This window comes from Alternaria conjuncta (assembly GCF_024043145.1).
Source record: "Alternaria conjuncta strain BMP 0040 chromosome Unknown scaffold_4, whole genome shotgun sequence".
Classification (NCBI taxonomy): Eukaryota; Fungi; Ascomycota; class Dothideomycetes; order Pleosporales; family Pleosporaceae; genus Alternaria; species Alternaria conjuncta.
The window spans coordinates 1,192,439-1,207,124 of record NW_026250093.1 but is presented as its reverse complement, the minus strand read 5'-3'; the positions used below and the strand labels follow the sequence as shown (position 1 = coordinate 1,207,124).

The window sequence follows — 14,686 nt, the reverse complement described above, 5'->3', positions numbered from 1 at the left end:
GCTGGATAACTGACTCCAACTAGTTCGAGCTGGAGAAGAAACCATGTCTCGGGTACGCTACCCACAGATGTCTAACCGGGTAGAATTCTAATTAATCGGAAGCCGTACCCGTGTCTCTTACCTACGATCAACACTCATTCAGTACAGTTGCCGTATCGGGACAGTTTTCGTTTGTTGTGTGGGTATAAGGAAGTGGTTGGCTCATGCCACGTCAGGAACTGGAGAGGCACGGATCGTGTACCCGCTCTCAACAGTGCATCGCATAGACGAGGTGTTCTTCTCAGCAGGAAACGACGATTTTAGTTTGCAACGGGTTCGTGCAAGGAGGTGAGATTACTTCGATATTCGACAGTCTGGTCACAACTCAGCTGATGTTACTGATGTAAATCGGTAGAAACGGCAGGTACTTCTACTACTGCGTCTATTCCAGCCCGTTCTGACGATTACTTCGACATTCGACAGTCTGGTCACAACTCAGCTGATGTTACTGATGTAATCGGTAGAAACGGCAGGTACGAATGGCGCGCAGGTTTCTGTCTGTCCATGCGAAGTGTGTATGTATACTTTAGCGTCGACGTGGAAGAAGAAGGAATGAGTACAGCGGACAGTTTATGTGCTTTTGTTACTCATGGAAAGACGCGTGCTCGAGCTGTCGTTGCATGTGTGCGTGTGTATTACACTACTCCTTCGACGCGAACACCTTCAACATTCTCCAGCCGCTCCTAACAGTGTTGGAACAGCGCTCTCTATAGACTGTACAATTTCCGATGATCGGTCGTCGCTCTTGATGCACCGCTCATGCGCACTCCCGTACGAAGTTCGCAGCCATTGTCATCGATGCAGTAGCTTACGGCAGAGCGCAATCTCGAACTTCAGATATCGAGGTCCAGATCCGGTAGCTGGGCCGCAGAGGCTAGAACTCTAGAAACGTGAACAATATGCCCAGGGGGTGACCAAGCGAGATGACGTAGGTGCTTAGGTACCGGTACTTGGGTACTTTCAAATTCTTCAAATCCGGAGGCTCTTAACGGCAGTGGGAGCCCCGTGGTGTGGCGATCGTGACCCACAATACGCATGTATCGAAGGGCCGTAGAAAAGAAAAAAAATGGAGAACAACACCGACAAGATCCGCTCCGTAAACGTTCGTCCGATGCGTATCGTGGTATACGTACTCCTGCCTGTTTCCTGTGGTGAGGATTCAAAATGTCAAGGTGACGAGTTAGGTTGCTTAGGTATTTATTATTGAATGATCGTCGCGCCGGTTGCCAAGCCAGCGCTGGCTGTAGTTCTTGCAGTGCATTGTCATCATCCTCACCTACCATCATTCCCACGACACAGCAAAGTCCGAGCCTCCGCTGACGTATCGGCATACCTCGGATCCGATGCGATGATAGCCAACGAACATCTCAACTGACACACAGCGGCTCTTGCGCTACCCCACATGTCCAAGTGAAGATGACGTTCTGCGACGTTGATGTCCGGGGGAAAGAGCATAGGCCAAGCTTTGGAGGCTCTAAGATTGCTCCCGGAGTGTGCCCGCAGCCACTAGGATCACAGCGCTTGCCGATAGCTTGACTGTATCAAGCATTTGATTGCCCAGGGTCGTCGATGGCGATGCAGTTAGTGGCCGCCCTGGATCACGCAAACCATGACGTCGGCAACCGCACGGCGCACGACCACGGGATGCCTTTGGATTTTGCTAGACTGCGCAGTAGTCATGGTGAACACGGTGAAGACTTACGGTTAATCATGCCGTTATGACGGCATTGGGGTCTCCAAGTGCCCCAAAGCGGAGCAATCGTGGGCGCTTTATAGGGACCTGGAGACCCCACGACCCAGATGTCTTTTGATACTCTCCTCCACACTCGATCGGCACTCCTCTTCTCTTCCACCAGCTATGGCGATACTCGATCGATTCCGTGGGCATTCACATGCCTCGCCTGCTTCCTCCACGATGATGGACCTGGATCCGGAGAAGAAGCCGCAGATGTTGAAAGGCGGTGTCAAAGAGATCTTCCGAATGCGCATTATCGCCATGGCGATTATTGTGTCGATGGGTGGTGTACGTATCAAATGAACGAATGCGCAGGTGTTCAGCTAACAGCCCCTAGTTCATCTTTGGATACGACACTGGTCAAATCTCTGGGTTCTTGGAGATGCCCGATTTCTTGAACAAATTCGCGGATCAGACGGACCCTGAAACAGGCGAGCGCGCTTTCAGCAACTGGAAGTCTGGCTTGATTGTTGCACTGCTGTCTATCGGTACCCTAATGGGTGCTCTAATCGCGGCCCCTATCGCCGACAAATTCGGTCGCAAGTACTCCATCGTCTTCTGGAACATCATCTTTTGCGTTGGAGTCATCGTACAGATTACTACAACGAACATATGGTACCAGATCTCCCTTGGCCGTTGGGTCGCAGGCTTGGGTGTAGGAGCACTTTCGGTCCTTACGCCCATGTACCAATCCGAAACTGCACCTCGCTACGTCCGAGGTGCACTCGTGTCCTGTTACCAGCTCTTCATCACCCTCGGCATTTTTACGGCTTATTGTATCAACTACGGTACCAAGTCCGATGGTAGCTCAGCATCATGGAAGATTCCAATGGGCGTTGGTTTCATCTGGTCAGCACTCATGATATTCGGAATTCTCTTTATGCAGGAATCTCCACGATGGGAATACCGCAAGGGCAAGGTTGACTCGGCGATACACACCATCGCCATCACGTACGGTGTCCCCCAGGAACACCCGGAAGTCCAGCGCGAAGTCCGGGAGATCCAAGAGAAGTTGGAGGCCGAGCAAGCGGGCGGAGGTCACCACCCTTGGTACGAGATCTTTACAGGACCACGTATGGCGTATCGTGTCCTCCTTGGAGTCAGTCTGCAAGCCCTTCAGCAGCTTACGGGTGCCAACTAGTAAGTCTACACCGCACATTGACACACATCTTGTACTGACTTCTTTGTAGCTACTTCTACTATGGAACTACCATCTTCCAATCCGTCGGTATTGAAGACCCGTTCGTCACTTCTATGATCCTGGGAGGAGTCAACTTTGGCATGACATTCCCTGGTCTCTACATCGTTGAGAGATTTGGAAGAAGACCCGCACTGATCACTGGAGGCTTGTGGATGTTCATGTGCTTCCTCGTCTTCGCGTCGCTCGGACACTTCGCTTTGGATAACGGCGACGGTACTACGAGCCAGCCCGTCGGATATGCCATGATCACATTTGCGTGCCTCTTCATCGCTGGTTATGCTATGACATGGGGGCCAATCATCTGGGTAAGTTCTGGCTGTATGAAGTGCATGTGAGACATATACTGACGTCGTGCCCCAGGCTGTGATCGGTGAGATCTACCCTAGCCGATACCGTGCAAAGGCAATGGCTCTCGCAACGGCCAGCAACTGGACATGGAATTTCCTCATATCTTTCTGTAAGTCAATGCTACTCCATCCACGTCTTTCCGCGACTATACTGATACCACTCTCAGTCACACCTTACATTACGTCCGCCATCGACTACAGATACGGTTATGTCTTCGCCGCCTGCTGTTTCACTGGTGCAGTCGTAGTCTACTTCTTCCTCTGCGAATCCCACGGCCGTACTCTTGAGGAGATTGACACCATGTACATTCTCCACGTTACCCCATGGAAGAGCAAGCACTGGTCTCCCACTCCTGGTGAGGACCTACCAAACTTGGACAACACGTTCTTGACGCCAGGAGGGAGAGGCATCAAGAAGGGCAACGAAGCGAGAGCTCCAGAGCAATTGCGGAGGGAGAGTATTCCCGTCACCGACGCGGACATGCACGCAAGTGGTGCGAGAGGAGCGGAGTAAGCATCGCGCTTCTGACGATTTGAGCATTGGCCCTTGGTTTTTGATCTGTTTAGTAGCAAGTACCATAGCGTAGCATAGCCTTTATTCATTATCCTTTTCTCTTCATCTGACCACAATACTTCCATTCCACCACCAACGTGTCCGATCGCTATTTACACCGATTGACAACTCACCCCGTTCCAACACACAGTGCTCTCGTTCGACAGGGTTTACAAAGCAATGGTACATATGCAAAAAAGCAAGTCAAGGGGCAACGCCAAAAAGATTCGAGGGCATGCATTTCCCTGCACGCCATCACACTGTCAAGGTTCACGCAAGCGCAAAAAGAAAGTTCGAAGAATCCTGAGCGAGCTCAGGCACGTTGTCCCCTTCGTGGATCGAACACGATACCTCCAGATTTAGTGACTGAGACTTCAGTCTGGCGCTCTCCCAATTGAGCTAAGGAGACGGTTTTTTGATGAAGAAACTTCGACGTCTGCCGAATATGATGCCGGTAATTTGCACTGGGGGCTGCATCACTGCGGTGGGATCTTTGTATCCCGCAGCGATCCAATTCCAGAAAGGTGACGCGCTTAGTAGATCTGTCTGAGCGGGTCATATCATCCGGACCGAAGCGTGATGGAAAGGCACCGCGACCGAGAAAACGTAAACACGCCCGGGCGCTTCGGCTTGGCGCGGATGTAACAGTGTTTGGTGACATCATTGTTTTGTGATCTAATCCACACCTGATCACCAGGTTCCCATTAGCAATTGTCTCTACACGTCGTCAGATCTCATTCTGCGTCGCCATATCTCATCATACAAGCATGGCGATTGTGGAGAATTGGCTGCCGCCGTCGCGCGAGAACTGGGAGCTGATTTGCTACATCTGGCAGTTCTTTCCTGTTGTAAGCATACACCCGACAGATTGCTGGGCACCGTGCCGCGACCCAGTGCCACTTGATACTGTCCTTACTAACCTTCTTGATGAACAAAGATTACTGCGGCGCAATGGGTTCTGGACTGGTACCCACAGGGCAAGACGTCGATTGAGTCGCGCTTCAACATCGATGGCAAGATAGGATGGGCGACCATGGAGTCGGCAGGCTTCATAACCCTGCTGTACATCATGTTTACGCTCCCGAAAGAATTGGGGCTTGCAGAACTACCGTTGGGCAACTGGACCATGGCTGGATGCTTTGTGAGTGTATTAGAGGCTCTACAGGAACTGTGCTAATCAGACACCAGGTCTTCCACTACCTCTACCGCGCAGTTGTATCTCCCCTCTTTCTCAATCCCAGCATGTCGCCAATGCACCCGTTTGTTTGGATCATGGCATTTGGGTTCCAAATGTTCAACGCTATCTCCATTGGCGGCTACCTCGCGGGCTATGGACCAACATCACGAGACGAGTGGGCAGCGCGACAAGAGTACATGTTTCTAGGGCTCGTAATCTGGTGCTGGGGACTTTTGGCCAACATGTTCCACGACGACGACCTGCGCGAGATCCGGAGATCAGCAGACCGCAAGCAACGCAAGGCAGCCGCTGAGCAGGGCAAGGCCGTGGAAAATGTGGACAAGGTGTACATGATACCGAAGAACGGCCTGTTCAAGTACTCGCTGCACGCGCATTACCTGTGCGAGTGGATTGAGTGGGCAGGGTGGTGGATGATTGGAGGCTGGCAGTGTGTGCCTGCACGCACGTTTCTTCTCAACGAGATCTCTACCATGCTTCCGCGCGCGTTGCAGGGCAAGCGGTGGTACGAGAAGAAGTTTGGTAAGGATAAGCTGCAAGGGCGCAAGGCCATAATTCCGGGCGTGCTCTAGCTACTTCGCAGACGATGCTCTGGTACGCTAGTGATCAAGCTTCTGGCGTTCCGCAGTCAGAGAGTGGACGAGTGATAGAGGTGGCTTCCGCAATCTAGTGAAGAATGAAGCGGTGCAGCATTAGCAGTAAGGGGAAGGCGCAGGTGATGGTACACTAAGCATGACAGTGTGGAGAGGGTGCCGAGCAACGCGGCGAACTGCGACAGGGTAATGGTGTCTAATCACACGAGAATTGGTTGTTTTCACAAGATAGTTCGGTGAGAATTTGTTTGTCACTAGTGAGCGCAGGTGGAGAGACGAACCCTGCGCTCGGCAGCGACAAAAGCAGATGACGAGATACGAAGACAGGTGATAAAAAGCGCGCATCTAGTGGTGGTGTTTACGACGTGCTGCCTCGTAAGATAGCAGTAGCTGCAGCAGTTGCGAAGCCACAGTGCGCTGTCCGTACAGTAGAGCAGACGGGAGGTTGTGTGCCGAGGGTACTCTGGCCGTCTTAATATAGAGTGGCACGCCACGGAGCCAATGACGGGCGCACGGGCTGCGAAGAACAGGAAGCTCGCTCAGAACACGAGCGGATGATGTTATTGCGACTGGGGTGCTGGAGAAATTTCAGCCCAGGGCCTGGCGGATGACGGCATGCACCGGCCATGGCAGCGAGGAAAGGCGCATTATCGCGGCGCTGTGCAACGCAGGCAATTCGGTGTTTTGCATGCAGCACAAAGGGAGCAGGCGATCTCAAGGGGCCGCTGTGCCAGATTTCGCATTTCAGACTCCAGACGCACACAGCCACGCCCATGCCGCTTTCGTCGCTAGCCGGCTCAGCAGTTATGAGCTCCCCCTTTGGGACCGCGGCTAGTCAGCGAGGGTGCATTAGAAGCTGCATTAGACACCCGCTTTTCCGTGCGAAGCTCCAAGCCAGTCGCTGCTGGATGCAACACCAGGAGCGGCATCAGGCCTTGGCGTGGGCGTGGTGAAAAGCTGCCAGGCCCGTCGCGTCTGTCGCTGCGTGCGAGCTGCGACGGTATTGTTTCACAAGAGCGTAAGGCCGATCGCAATCAGACGCCAGACCGCGAATCCCCCCCAATTGGCACGGGCGGCAGGGTAAAGCAGCAAAGCAGCGCGCTTGTGGTTGTTGGGCGCTTTCGGTTCGGCAGCTCTATCAACAGGTGCTGGCTGGGGTCGCCTGTCCGCTGCCGTGCAGGTCCACTAACCTTCGTGCACAACCTCGCCCGCCGTCGATTGGCAACCCAAGAGCCTCCGTCGATACATCATCACTGCGGACCCACGGCGGAGACACGAGATCGCCGCGCCTGCTACAGCCCGCCAGCGGTACCACGGAACTCTAACTTCCTCACCTCCAGCGAACCTCTCCCCTTGCTGACTGTCCGACCTCCCTCGCGCGGCACCTCTTATCCGTCTTCGCGTCGCCGCCGTCGTCGTCGTCGCCTCAGTCGCTCCTTTGCCAGGCCCGTCAGCTGCTGGCTGCCATTGTCGCCATCATGTCCAGCAATGTGACCGAGAGTACGTTGTCTACTTCCATTCTTTCTCCCTCCTCTGCACCCGCTGCCTCGTCCGCGCCCGCTGCTACGTCTGCGTCTGCTCCTCCTGCCTCTGCCCCATCCTCAGATCCGCCCTCGTCAGATCTTCCTTCGCCGTCTGTAACACCGTCCGCAGCGCCTGCGCCTACGGAGCCTTCTGCTCCCGCCGCCTCGTCCAGCCCGCCTGCAGACTCTCCTTCAAGTCCTGCGCCGGCTTCTAACACGCCTTCAGCGGCCGCGCCCTCCTCAGAGCCTCCACCACCCGCCTCGAGCGCTGCTCCCGCATCCAGCGCCGCCCCAACCAGTGACCCTCCCGCCCAGTCGAGCCAGGCACCGCCGCCGGCTTCGTCAGCAGCTCCAGCCCCATCAACATCGGCAGCTCCTCCCCCAGCGCAGTCGAGCGCACCACCGCCAGCGCAATCATCCACCCAGGCTCCTCCTCCTGCTGCCACGACCAGCGCTGCACCAAGCTTCGTCGACACGAGCGTCTTCACTGCCCCGTCGGCTGAACCCTCGACCCAAGTCATCGTCTCCACCGTGACCCCCACGGGTGCTGGAGAGACACCGTCAGTTGTCACCGTTATTCGGACTTTTACTCCAGATTCTCCCACTGCAGCACCAACCAACAGCGCGTCTCCTTCCGGAACAGGTGCCGCTGACCCTGCCAACACCGACTCCACCCAATTGCAGAATGCACAAAAGGAGAACGATGGCGGTCTCAGCACTGGTGGTAAGACTGCCATTGCTGTCGTCATTCCCGTTGTTGTCGTTGCTCTGCTAGTCCTAGCCGGCATCTTCTTTTGGCGCAAACGCAAGCAGCGTCAGAGCGCCGAGGACGAACGCAGGAAAGAAGTCGAGGAGTATGGCTTCAACCCTAACCACGACCCTACCCTTCCTGCGGTTGGTGGATTGGCCATGGCCGAAGACGACAGCGGTTACCGAGGCTGGGGCAACACCACCACCAGCTCCAACCGCAAGATGTCCACTACCCTCACCTCTGGCATGACCTACTCGGACAGCAACAGCAACCCCGGCGGATACACCAGCCCACACTCTCCCACACACGGTGCCTACTCTGACGCTCACTCCAACGACCCGCTTGTAGACGGCCGTCGCCAGACCATGGACTCGGACGGTATCGGCGCCCTCGGTGTTGTCAACGGTGCTGCCGCTGCCAACTCTGCCAACAACCAGGCCGGTGTGCACCGCGGGCCTTCCAACGCTTCGTCGTCATACTCAGCAGCCAACCACTCTGACAACTCTGGCGACTACCCTGGCATGGCCAATGGTCACCCACAGGAGTACTACAACAACCAAGACTACTACCAGAACGGGCCATATGCTGCCAACGATCCATACGCTGCCCAACAACAGCCCATCATAAGAGACGTATCAGCACGACGGAACACGAGGATCGAGAACCCCAGTGTCTTCCCCCAACAAGGCAACTCTGGAATTGCGCAAAACTTCTAGTCGCACGCACTTGTTGTCATCGTATTTTTACATCCATCGCTACCTGTATATTGCGACTCTATCTTTACCCATTTCCTTTAGCTCTCACTCGACATATATCCAAACGGAGGCGTTCATCGGGTGGCCATCAATTTATTTTGCATCGTATCGATCTTCGCGTTTGTTAGTTGTACTGTTGTTGCATGCACATGCAAGTTCGCCCGCATGGATGCCGGAAAACCCTTCCGCATGCCCCACTCCACACAACGGAGAGTCTTCTTCGGAAGATGCGGAAGCTTACACTGCTGAGACATTTTGCGATGGGCACAACAAACAAAAGCACGAGCGTTTTGAGTCTGGACCAGCGCAGCATGCATATCTCACTACGTCGATTTGTCGGCAAGGATTCAAGAGGTGGGACCTTTTTGAATCTCTTGGATCTGTGTGGGATGATGCATGCTGGCAGCTTTTTTCCTTGTCTTGTCACCTTTCTCTATCATATTGATGCTGGAATCTCGAGGATTGACGCTTTCTCACGCGACCAATATAGTACTCTTGTAATTAGCCAACGCCTTTTCTCCATCACCATCTTTTTACCATTTAACACGTACGCCAACTACTTGGGCAAACTCTTTTTCTTTTACATGTTGGGGCCCACAGATGACGTTGGAGGTCTCTATCTATATGGGTAGAGAGAAAATAGATTGACAACAAACTTTACACAAGTCTTTTGGTCACTTTTCTGTGTTTCAACCAAGATTACTTGATTGAGAAGACTATTTCCCATCACGTTCATCCATTCTAGATATTCCCAAATCGCTTTCGCCATTATACGTCGCACTCGATCTGACCCTATTCCACCGCAAAACAAAGAAAGTTGTTATCTGTCCTCGCCCAGCCACTCATGTGCTTGGGGTGTACGCGGCCCGACAGCAGGTCTGTTTTGATCTAGACCTAGACCACTAGCTGGCAGCGGCCGGCAAGTAATGTTGAGAGACTCCGGTTCGCTCCCAACGCGTCCGCTAGTATACAGTAGTCAGCAGTAGCTACGTAACGTAGCATGCATGCTTGCGAGGCTGTACATGCAACGTAGATCTTGCCCCGACCCCGCGGTCAACATCCTGCCGAACCGTACCAAACAGTCTGTCAATTGAGATGTTTTGTGTGATGCAGCCTTGTAGGTAGTAAAACATGGGACGTCATGGTTGCTTCTTTCTTCCAATATCCTTACGTTCGGATCTGGAGTCATATCTATAATTTAGCAAGATAAGAATATCCCTCGGCATCCCCGGGCTGTCGGTCAGAGTACGCATGTTCGCTGGTGTCATTGCGGGGTTCGATGGTGGAGTTTGGTTCAACAGCGGCTTGCTAGAAATATGACCTACCCGTCTTGTTCCAGACTTATGACTGGTTGCGCGTCACATTTATGAGGGAAAAAAGAAGGCCAGTCTGCTTGGCGTGTGTAATAATAGTGGAAGGACGGCGAGGTCTAGATATACAGTGTGCTGTATGAGTAATCGTATCTGCAATATATTGTAGACATGAGCGTGATCACGTGTGCGTGGATATCAAGCAGGGTGTAGTTCATCATGGATAACTCCGTCGATAGACTTGCTGATTACATACATCCAATTGAAACTACAAACACATCCTTCCCAAAGCCGCATTATCTCAAATCACCTCCGCCCTTGGGTTTAGCGAGATTGAATCTAGCCCTCTTTCGCATACTAGCAGCTTTACCAGGCTCTGTAACCCTGGGTTTAGACTTGTCCAAGTCTATCATACTCTTGAAGACTGCCACCGCTTGGGAGGTCTTGGTCGGCTTGAGTGCGACATCATCAACCATGGGAGGGGCAGGCTGGACAAGACCCAACCGTTCTTGTAGCTTCCTGTATTGGACTTCAGGGTCTTGCAGATTGGCGCGCGGTGCTTTTGGCTGGCTATGAGGCACCCGAGGAGGGTCCGTTGCAGTTTCGAGATCGCTGGCTCGGTCTTGATGTAAGCCCGATTGTTCTTTGGTTGGAGAGACGGTGGCTTCAACAATAGAAGAGCCAGTCGCACCAGAACGCTCTTCGGTTGGAGAAGGTGAAGGTTCAACTGGAGAGCCAGTGGTACCGGATTGGACCGAAGTAACATCGTTCGTTGGTGCTACTTCGACAGCTTCGAGCGCCCGCTGCCACCAGTATCGCTCTGCTTCAGCTTCTTGCTCCGCTCTCTCTAGCGCAATGGCCTCTTTCTGCAGCCTGTTTTTCTCCAACATAGTCATCAACCTTCTCCGGTCGACTACTTTCGCCAGAAATCGCAGTAGATCAGGGTCCGACTCGTCCTCGGCGTCAAGATGTGGTAAGATATCGTCGATTTGGTCGACAAGTTGAGCATTTGCATATCCTCGCATCATGACTCCCCAGGTGTAATTTGAAGGATCGGTGCCCCTGTCGCGCATGATATCGAAAATTCGTTCTGCCGCCTGTATCTGGCCTGTCTTGAAGAAAGCCTGCATGAAGATATTCCAGCTGTAGACATTGGGCTTTGCAGGGCCATTCGTCATGTCTTGGATGAGCTGAGATGCGTTTGCGAATTGCTGTTTTTGACAAAAGGCGTAGAGGAAGGCGTTCCAGATTTGCGGCTGCCGAGCCATTTCATTGAACGCCGGGTGACCCCCCTCTTGCACGACCGACTTGAATTTGAGATATAAGTTGTAGACTCGCATGTTGCTAACTGCCAAGGCTGATTGAATCTCTGTCTGCAGCATGATGTATAGCGTTACATGTGAAGGAGAAATGCGCACAGACTCTGGCGTAGATGAATCTTGTGACATTACGGCGTTCCCTAGGCTTGCGGTTCCGTAGCTAACGAATGGCTGGAGAGGCGCTGTCGCGAAAAGTCTGGAATAAGAGTGCCATAGCATGGCCGAGGTCTGTTCGACGTTTCCATCAACTCTGTAGCGTACATACTGATAGTAGAGACACTCCGTTGCTAGCCAAGGGTCCTGGATATCTTGTGCTACCTCTTCGCAATACTGTGCAAATCTTTGGAAAAAGGCTGGATCATTTTGCATGGTACATCCATGGAGCATTATCCCGAATGTGTATTTGTCTGGCTGTAGGTCATTATTTTCGAAGGTGTTGTACACCTTGAAAGCCGTGGCATGATCTCCAGCTTCCATTGCGTTGTGTATGACGACATTGTAAAGAAGTAAGTCCATCTGGATACCCATGTTTACAAAGGCAGCGACGATATATGGAGTGTGGTGAAAGTCTTTGGTTGCAGCCATGCTCCTTCGCAGTATGACAGCGCACACCCAGCGAAGTCTTTGACGAGCCACAACAGACTCCCACGACTTAGCTGAATGTCGGCTTTTTAATGCCTCGAGGCATTTCAACGCATACTGCACTTCGCCAGCGTGCCCAAATGCAGTGGCATAGTGTAGCACTGTATCGTAGTCAACGCGTACCTTGTGTTCCACGAGGCAATCGAACACTTTCTTCAGATCCTCTATATTGGCCAGCTCGACAAGATTGTACAGTAAGTCTTGAGAACAGAGATCGGGCTTGCTAGATAACGTCTTGACAAAGACGTGCAAGAACGCCGGGACGAATTCGCGCTTGCGTGCTTCTAGGTCAGTACCCCAACTCTGGTCCTGATACAATCGGTGTCGATGAAGTTTGGAAAGATGACTGAGAGCGTCGGCAATAGCTTCTCGCTTCCGGCTCCAGGTACGTGTATCGTTAACCAAAGCTTGTATGAAGTATAAAGCGCGGCCAGGCTTACGATCGAGGAGGTAAATAAGCAACTTATGAGCATAGCCTTTCCGGGTCGAGATGTCGAGAGCCTTCCACCTGTCCGATACTTGGCGCGGACTTGATTCGGTGTCTCCCGCAAAGAGTGTCCAACTTAATCGCGCACATCGTGGGTCGTGTTCTATAACGACGCTACGTGTGTTTCTCCGCAAAGATGCGTAGACGGGGCGATCCAGTGCCGCAAACGCGTATTGAAGCCCATTCTCTTTTGCAGAAGTGTCAGTCAGATCAAGATGCGTCTGGTTCCAGCTGACGAGGTTTGCCACGCGGCGTCGAAGGGACCTGTATCGGCCATCTTGGTCGCGCCTTGAAGGTGAAAACCCGGCAGGTAGTCTAGAGACGTAGTTGTCGAGTCGCGCACGTTCCAAGGCGAGTTGTTTCGAATGTCTCTCGGCTCGCAGAGGTGTGCGTTGAACGGAGGACGAGGGAGCACGAGTACGATTAGACTGTGCCCGACGAGCTCGAGGTCGCGAGAGCGTCTTCTCATCCGCTACGCCTTTGTTGCTGGATGTGGTCGTTGCGTATGAGCGGGCATACTGGCGAGTGAATGTCGATATATCCGCATAGAGGCGATTGACAGAAACGGGACCGTCAGTTCTTTTGCTCCAATGGCCAGACGTCCGTAGGAGCCCCGCAACAGGAGCGTCTTGTGTCGGTCGTTTGCGACATGTTGGTATAGTTGTCTGTCGGGCGCTCGAGATTAAGTCTTGATCTTCCACCCTGTTATGTTCCTCTAAGCTCTTTGATCTGTCCTTCTGTTTGCCCCGTGTTGTGCCAGGCCTTGCAAGCTGTTGGCTGTGTGCTTTCGGTGTCGATGACTCGGCGAAGACTCTCGGAGCGAGGAACGGCAGGATGGGAAAGTCGGCGCTGGCGATGAGGCTAGCATTGGGAACGCGAAAGCGGGGCATGAGAAGATGCAGGTGCTGTCGTCTTCACGGAGCCATGACGTGTCAATTGCAAGCAAGCTGGTGAGGATGGCGAGGAGCACGAAAACTTGAGAAGGTGCGTGTTTGGTCAGAAGCGCTAACCGGAGAAGATCTTGGACTCCCGAGCTGTTCTCCGCAGCCACACGACAATCACGACCACTTCAGCAACCACCCAACACACTCTCTGTTCTCTTCGCGCATTCTCAGAAGAAAATTCGTGCACAGCATCACGTTATAGACCAGCTTTGGACACGTCCCGACCCTGCACGCAAGCACACTCCTGCCCGGCGCAACCGCAAAGCTCTCACCATGTCTTCGCACGAAAAGCTGTCCGCAGCCGCCAACGACCGGAAGTCGCGCCTCGCACAACTCAAGTCGCTGAAACGGAAACAAGAGCAAATATCAGACGCGCCAGAAGCTGCCGATTCGCCATCCACCCAGCTGCAAGCCGAGACGTCGCAAGCTCTCACACGCACAGAAGAAGAGGAAACATCAGTAGCAGCCACATACCTCTCCGGCCGAAACTTCGATGCGACGACGCGAAATGTCAAATTGGGCTTTGACAACACACCAATCGCCGACCCCACAAGCACATTGGAATACAAGGCAGAGCAGCTGGCGCTCGAAACAAAGGCGCAACAAGAAGCAGAAACCGCAGAGGACAAGGGACTTGACCTGTTCAAGCTGCAGCCCAAAAAGCCAAATTGGGACTTGAAGAGGGATTTGGAGCAGAAGATGAAGGGACTCAATGTGCAAACAGACAACGCAATTGCAAAGCTGGTCCGCGAGAGAGTGGAAGCCCAGAAGGCCATAAGAGAGAAGCAGCCGACAGATGGCAGCAATGGAGAAGAGGTGGGTATGGAGGGCAGTGAGCTGGTCGAAGCAATGCATCTGAAAGAGCAAGAGGATGAGCGAGAAAGGAAGAGGGACGAGGAGGACGAGGACGTCAGTTGAGAGTGGAACATACGGTGGGTGCGATTTGGATCAAGACGGAGTTGGTCGGGTCAGTGCACGCAACCTCGACGATCGGGTCTGCTCAAGGACGCAGATAGGAGGGTGTCGAGACGTGAGAAGACGATTAGACGATACCCAAATCGAGTTACAGGATGGGACAAGAGACTTGTTTTCTACAGTCCATCATGGAGGATCAAAAGTTTAATGTCACGATCAAGCCACAATTATCGCTTACTCTCAGACGCTGTCGTCCCCCAACAATCACGCGAACGACACTTGCTGAAGACAGCAAGAAAAATACAACAGATGCGCTTAGACTTGGCTCATTGTATTCGTCTCAAGAGCAACAAAAAACATACAACAGTTGGTCTTCG

The 14,686-nt window shown here is 53.1% G+C and overlaps 5 protein-coding genes and 1 non-coding gene across 6 annotated transcripts; 4 read left to right on the top strand and 2 right to left on the bottom strand.

The window, feature by feature from the left end:
- Positions 1 to 1,897: 1,897 nt before the first annotated feature.
- J4E85_003244 (uncharacterized protein) lies at positions 1,898 to 3,836 on the top strand (the record flags this gene model as incomplete). The annotated part of the gene is made up of 5 exons (XM_051467513.1): positions 1,898 to 2,062; positions 2,112 to 2,914; positions 2,965 to 3,280; positions 3,336 to 3,432; positions 3,490 to 3,836. The coding sequence occupies 5 exons, from the start codon at positions 1,898 to 1,900 to the stop codon at positions 3,834 to 3,836; spliced, it is 1,728 nt and encodes a 575-aa protein (XP_051328672.1).
- A 362-nt stretch (positions 3,837 to 4,198) lies between these two features.
- On the bottom strand, positions 4,199 to 4,284 carry J4E85_003243. Its single transcript has one exon. It is a non-coding gene; the product is annotated as a tRNA-Phe (tRNA).
- Positions 4,285 to 4,642: 358 nt separating this feature from the next.
- On the top strand, positions 4,643 to 5,642 carry J4E85_003242 (uncharacterized protein; the record flags this gene model as incomplete). Its single annotated transcript, XM_051467512.1, has 3 exons — positions 4,643 to 4,723; positions 4,813 to 5,016; positions 5,064 to 5,642. The coding sequence occupies 3 exons, from the start codon at positions 4,643 to 4,645 to the stop codon at positions 5,640 to 5,642; spliced, it is 864 nt and encodes a 287-aa protein (XP_051328671.1).
- Positions 5,643 to 7,141: 1,499 nt separating this feature from the next.
- On the top strand, positions 7,142 to 8,653 carry J4E85_003241 (uncharacterized protein; the record flags this gene model as incomplete). The annotated part of the gene is made up of 2 exons (XM_051467511.1): positions 7,142 to 7,163; positions 7,269 to 8,653. 2 exons carry the CDS (start codon positions 7,142 to 7,144, stop codon positions 8,651 to 8,653), a joined length of 1,407 nt encoding a protein of 468 aa, XP_051328670.1.
- A 1,645-nt stretch (positions 8,654 to 10,298) lies between these two features.
- On the bottom strand, positions 10,299 to 11,384 carry J4E85_003240 (uncharacterized protein; the record flags this gene model as incomplete). Its single annotated transcript, XM_051467510.1, has 1 exon — positions 10,299 to 11,384. One exon carries the CDS (start codon positions 11,382 to 11,384, stop codon positions 10,299 to 10,301), a length of 1,086 nt encoding a protein of 361 aa, XP_051328669.1.
- A 2,283-nt stretch (positions 11,385 to 13,667) lies between these two features.
- On the top strand, positions 13,668 to 14,312 carry J4E85_003239 (uncharacterized protein; the record flags this gene model as incomplete). The annotated part of the gene is made up of 1 exon (XM_051467509.1): positions 13,668 to 14,312. One exon carries the CDS (start codon positions 13,668 to 13,670, stop codon positions 14,310 to 14,312), a length of 645 nt encoding a protein of 214 aa, XP_051328668.1.
- Positions 14,313 to 14,686: the final 374 nt, after the last annotated feature.